Source organism: Antedon mediterranea, chromosome 8 (genome assembly GCF_964355755.1).
Source record: "Antedon mediterranea chromosome 8, ecAntMedi1.1, whole genome shotgun sequence".
Lineage (NCBI taxonomy): Eukaryota > Metazoa > Echinodermata > Crinoidea > Comatulida > Antedonidae > Antedon > Antedon mediterranea.
In genome coordinates this window covers 9,552,614-9,557,662 of record NC_092677.1, presented here as the reverse complement: position 1 = coordinate 9,557,662, position 5,049 = coordinate 9,552,614, and the positions used below count along the sequence as shown (strand labels likewise).

The 5,049-nt window shown below is 36.5% G+C and overlaps 1 protein-coding gene across 2 annotated transcripts; it reads right to left on the bottom strand.

Moving 5' to 3' along the window:
* Window positions 1-448: 448 nt before the first annotated feature.
* Window positions 449-5,002, bottom strand: LOC140057358 (kelch-like protein 12). 2 transcript variants are annotated; one of them, XM_072102993.1, is made up of 8 exons: window positions 4,852-5,002; window positions 4,242-4,402; window positions 3,796-3,926; window positions 3,438-3,585; window positions 2,697-3,170; window positions 2,375-2,555; window positions 1,414-1,701; window positions 449-1,189 (listed from the first exon to the last, which is right to left on the bottom strand). In XM_072102993.1, exons 2-8 carry the CDS (start codon window positions 4,257-4,259, stop codon window positions 780-782), a joined length of 1,650 nt encoding a protein of 549 aa, XP_071959094.1. In that variant the 5' UTR covers window positions 4,260-4,402; window positions 4,852-5,002; the 3' UTR covers window positions 449-779. The 2 variants fall into 2 exon arrangements, with proteins under 2 accessions (XP_071959094.1, XP_071959095.1); XM_072102994.1 differs by having other exon boundaries at window positions 1,414-1,668.
* Between the last annotated feature and the right edge of the window lie 47 nt (window positions 5,003-5,049).

Genomic DNA, 5,049 nt, shown 5'->3' with positions numbered 1-5,049 from the left:
TTATTATTTTTATTTAATCAAAAACCAATGTTTGATAAATACATGTATGTATAGTCTACTTCTTGTAAAACCTGTGCTAAAACATTGTAATGCGAAAATGAAAAGCAACATTACAAAAGTATAAAGAGGTACAAATTTGATGACATATTTGAAAGAATAGTTTAGAAATATGCGTTTGCTGTGAAAATTATGTTTGCTATATACATAGAATGAGTTTTGATTCACCAGTAAAGCTTGGTTCCCACTAGAACGTAACGCAAGGACGTAAATGCAACGCAAGCGTTTTAACCAATGACAAGCGAAGTTATAGACAGTTAGCAATCACAAGCGAATAAGCCATCGCTTGTGATTGGTCAATTCACTTGCGTTGCGTTACGTCCTTGCGTTGCGTCGCTAGTGGGAACCACGCTTTTATCATTATTTTGATATACTGTACATTAACTCCAGAGTAGTACAGTACTGTTACCATAAGTAAATGTTTAATATATAATTCTTATAAGCGTTGTCTATTACCTGTATTATAGCTGAATTTTTAAACTGTAATTATAATGCTATATGTATATTTTTAAACATTTTATTTACAAAAAAAAAACAGTTAATTTTCAAAATATCACTATTTTTAACACAAACAGTTTACATAAACAAATTAATAAAACAGCATTTTATGCAAGATACAAAGCTACAAAACTTCGAATAACAGACAGTTTCTGCAAAATAAAATCATTTGAATATATCTACTTCTATGCATATGAATATGTATGCATTCTTCATATGAAGTGTCAAATGCACAAAGACACAGCCTGTAGGCCAGATATCCTGGCTGGTAATGCATCACACTTTAACCAGCAATCTGCCACAGGATCATACTTTTCGACAGTGTACACAACATGTCTGCTATCAAATCCCCCTATTGTGTAAATAGTACCATCCAAAATAGCCGAGGTTGAAGAACTTCTGTAATTGCGTAGAGAAGCCACCGACACCCATCGGTTTGTACGTGGATCTAAGCGTTCGACGGTTTTTAGAAAGTGTCCGTTGAAGCCACCAATAGCGTAAAAGCATCTGTTGAGAACTGCACAGGATAAGTTCCCACGAGCTTCGTTCATTTCGGGAAGAGCGGTCCACTTATCATGTCCAGAGTCGTAGCGTTCAACTGTACTTAGATAATCATTGCAACCAGGCTGCCCACCTGTAGGTTAGTATAAAAAAATGTCCATACAATACTTTACTGTACATCCTGTATGTTTATATTTATAGTTTGTGTACTCATGTGTACACGTAACAGTACTTATTAATTACCTATACAGTAATTATTCAGTCATTTAAACATAAATATTTAGAAATAATTTCCCTAAAATCTATTTACTCTAAAATCTATTTCAGATGGTGAGAATGTTTGACTCTTTTACCTACCTGTACCTCCAGCAGCGTAAACCATCCCACCAATCACGTCAACCGCAAAAAAGCCACGATGGAAGTTCATTGGTTGCACATAGCACCAGGTCTCACGATCTACCTTGTACATTTCCACAGACTTTAGATAGTCGTTGTTGAGACCTCCAGCTACCAGTAGCATGTTGTTGATCATCGCAGCTTGACAGCCATTTCTGGGTTCTTGAAGAGGAGTGAGCAATTTCCAGCTGTTACTGATGTTTTCATAATATTCAACTGCATTCAGAGCATAGCAGGAGTTACTACCACCTGTAAAGGTACATATTCAACTACATTCAGAGCATAGCAGGAGTTACTACCACCTGTAAAGGTACATATTCAACTACATTCAGAGCATAGCAGGAGTTACTACCACCTGTAAAGGTACATATTCAACTACATTCAGAGCATAGCAGGAGTTACTACCACCTGTAAAGGTACATATTCAACTACATTCAGAGCATAGCAGGAGTTACTACCACCTGTAAAGGTACATATTCAACTACATTCAGAGCATAGCAGGAGTTACTACCACCTGTAAAGGTACATATTCAACTACATTCAGAGCATAGCAGGAGTTACTACCACCTGTAAAGGTACATATTCAACTACATTCAGAGCATAGCAGGAGTTACTACCACCTGTAAAGGTATACATATTTAAACTAAAATTATTTTACATATCATACTTTAGTGAAGGGAGCTTTGATTTGAATTATCTGTATATGAAATTACTAATTTTGCACTTTTTTAAATGAAAATTGTTACAAAGATGAAACCTATTTTTAAAATTTATTTATTTTCTTGTTAATGTTCTTGAGTTTTGCTAGGCGATGTGAAAGGGGTACTAGTCAAATATTGTAGCTTCTATCTACATATTGGGTTTTTAAAGGGAAAAACGGACTGGTTTTAACCCAGTTGTAAAATTATAACCATTTTCATACCCGCAACATAGACATCTGAGCCATCTGTAGCTATACCAAAGGTTGATCTTGCCTGATTCAATGGAGCTAAAGTTACAGAACTTGGGGTTACAGTGCACCACCCTCCTGTACCCTCCCCGGCATAGAAGAGGTTTGATGATAGTGTTAGACCTTCACATACCCCACCAATTGCCAATAAACCCTGTGTGTATAAAACATCAATCGTGATTAAGATAATTAGGAATATCAAATATATATTTAAACTTTCATATTTTCAAATAAGAACATTGTTACAAAGACTCAACTAAACTCATCTCAACTGAAAAAATGGGAAAAACCTTACAGTGTGTATTTGGTATATGTCTACCATCTCTTGGTCTTCGACATCACATAGGTCAAAGTTCACATTATTCATAAGGTGGGGATGCGGACCCTGGAGCTTTAAATATTCAATGATATCTTGCAAACCATCACGCCGATTCTGTGGATCATATCTAAACCACTGACTAATTCCGGCCACAATTCTCTCTCCAAGTATCATACGAACAGAGGTGTCGTTCAGCAGTTTTTTAAGTTTCTCTGAGTCAAGTTCTAAGAACTCGTTGCTCTGTGCGACTTTTACAAAGTTCTTAGTTATTAACCAGTCTGCAGCTTTAAGAAGTTCTGTACACGAGTACATTTTGGCAAAGAAGTGAATTCCGATGGCGTTGTCAGACACGAGTTGTGATTGGATGAACTGGCTGCATGTCTGCGTTACTGTGGTTATCTGAAGCATTGACGAGCCAACAAGAATATCCTGGGCATTATTTTCATTAATCTATAGTATAGAAAATAAAGCAATTTGCCTATTTGAGCTCAAATTGAGGAAGGTACACTGTACAGTATGTGTGGTTCTGGTGTGATAATCCATATTGCAGCGATTGGGATTGAGTGCAAGTGAACCAGATATAAACAGCAGGCCCCCCCCCCCCCCATTTTGGCCATTGCGTTCAACTGTGTTAAGTAGGGAGGACTGGGTAGTACTGTATGAGCAACTATTTTAATTTATAGGTCCATGGTATATGAGCAAACAAGCATATCTTACCAATATATTCCCAGTATAAGCAAACTCAATCAATGCATCCAAAGCAGAAGGAACTATGCTGTGAATAGTGATTGATGATTGGCTACTTTCAGACATATTGCTGTTAAACATTGCCTCAAAATATGCACTAAATGACATAAGGACAACTCTGAAATAAATTTAAAATAAAACAATAAATAACAAACAAGACAAATATATTAACAAAATACCTCTTTCATATTAAACTCTGAAAAAATGTCTCTGGACCACTAGACGTACACTGGTGTTTAAAACGAAAACTTGCAGATGTAAAAGCCCTGGTTTGTGCAGACTCCAGCTGCCTCAATAGTTTTGCAATGTGAAGGGGTATTGTACTTACCTATGAGCCGGTATAGAATGACCTTCACAACATAGAACAACATCGCACATTCGGCCTTCTTTGCGATACGTATCGAGTACAGAGAGAATGTTTAAAGCATGGAAACTGTCTCTAAGCATCACACCCTCAGACTATGAAAAGAAAAAGATGTTATTGTACAAAAAACCTATCATTTATATTTGTTTTTATTAACTAATTAATAATTTTTTTATAAGTATTCGACTGGCAGCTTACAAGCTCCTCAAACTACTTCAGTTGCATTGCTCATAGAAGTTGGACAGTGAGGAGATCTTTAATTAAAAAAACAGTCGGATAGGTTAATTCGTTCCATTTATCTATTTTGGAATCACCCTTCATTTCTTTCCTTCTCCTTTCTGCATGCTTTGTTCTTTTCTTAGTATTCCGTTAATTATGTCCCTTTTTCTTTCCGTTTCTAATTTGTTTACCTGTATTTTGGTTTCCATCTTACAAGTTCTTTAGTTTAGTAGTAGTAATTTAATAGAAACTTGGGTCATGAGTCACAACAATGGTTTGGACAACACTCCTCACACCTACACTGACCAGCTACCAAAAATAGTCGCTGTGGCATTCTTTTTATACAATTTTTCTGTAATAAAAAACAGCATTTGCGTTATACGTACAGTAGATTAGGCCTAGTGTAGATTTTTACCATTCCATTGGTAAGCCCAAACCAAATGCCAAATAAATGGGGATTTGTTGGGGGATTAGCAAGATTTGTAGGGAGCGGAGCTGGGGAAATTATCGGGTGGAGCGATTGTCAGAGATTGTAATTCTGTAACAACAACAAATACAGTATTCAGTTTTTTTATTCAGAAAAGTGCTCAACAGCAGGAGGAGGTTAGCCCTAGATATTATAGCCCATCTCACACATAAAATTAAAGAGCACGCCGCTCTTCTCATTTTCAGATCACCCTCCCCCTGCCCCGCTGCAGAATAGGAACAGCAGGTGATGATAAGCTACGCTATGCCCTAGAAATAGAAGTTATACTAGGGCCTAGGCCTACTTAAAGCCTTTAGCCTAGATAAAAAGCTTACCGTTTAATCTTCGCACCAGACCATTGAATCAAACCAAACATAAGACAACAGTGATTTATTTAGAACTGACTGGATGGTACTGGTTTAATCGATTTCATTAATTGAATTACTATGTTTTCGCGGTTCATGCAAGAAACATGAATGAAATCAAAATTAATTTACTCTTTTAACTACATAACGACTGGTTATTAACGGCTA

Coding starts and splice junctions, on each gene's coding strand:
- LOC140057358 (XM_072102993.1), bottom strand. Junction 2,556..2,696: donor ACATATACCAAATACACACT/GTAAGGTTTTTC, acceptor TTATACACACAG/GGTTTATTGGCAATTGGTGG. Junction 1,702..2,374: donor CTCAGATGTCTATGTTGCGG/GTATGAAAATGG, acceptor GTACCTTTACAG/GTGGTAGTAACTCCTGCTAT.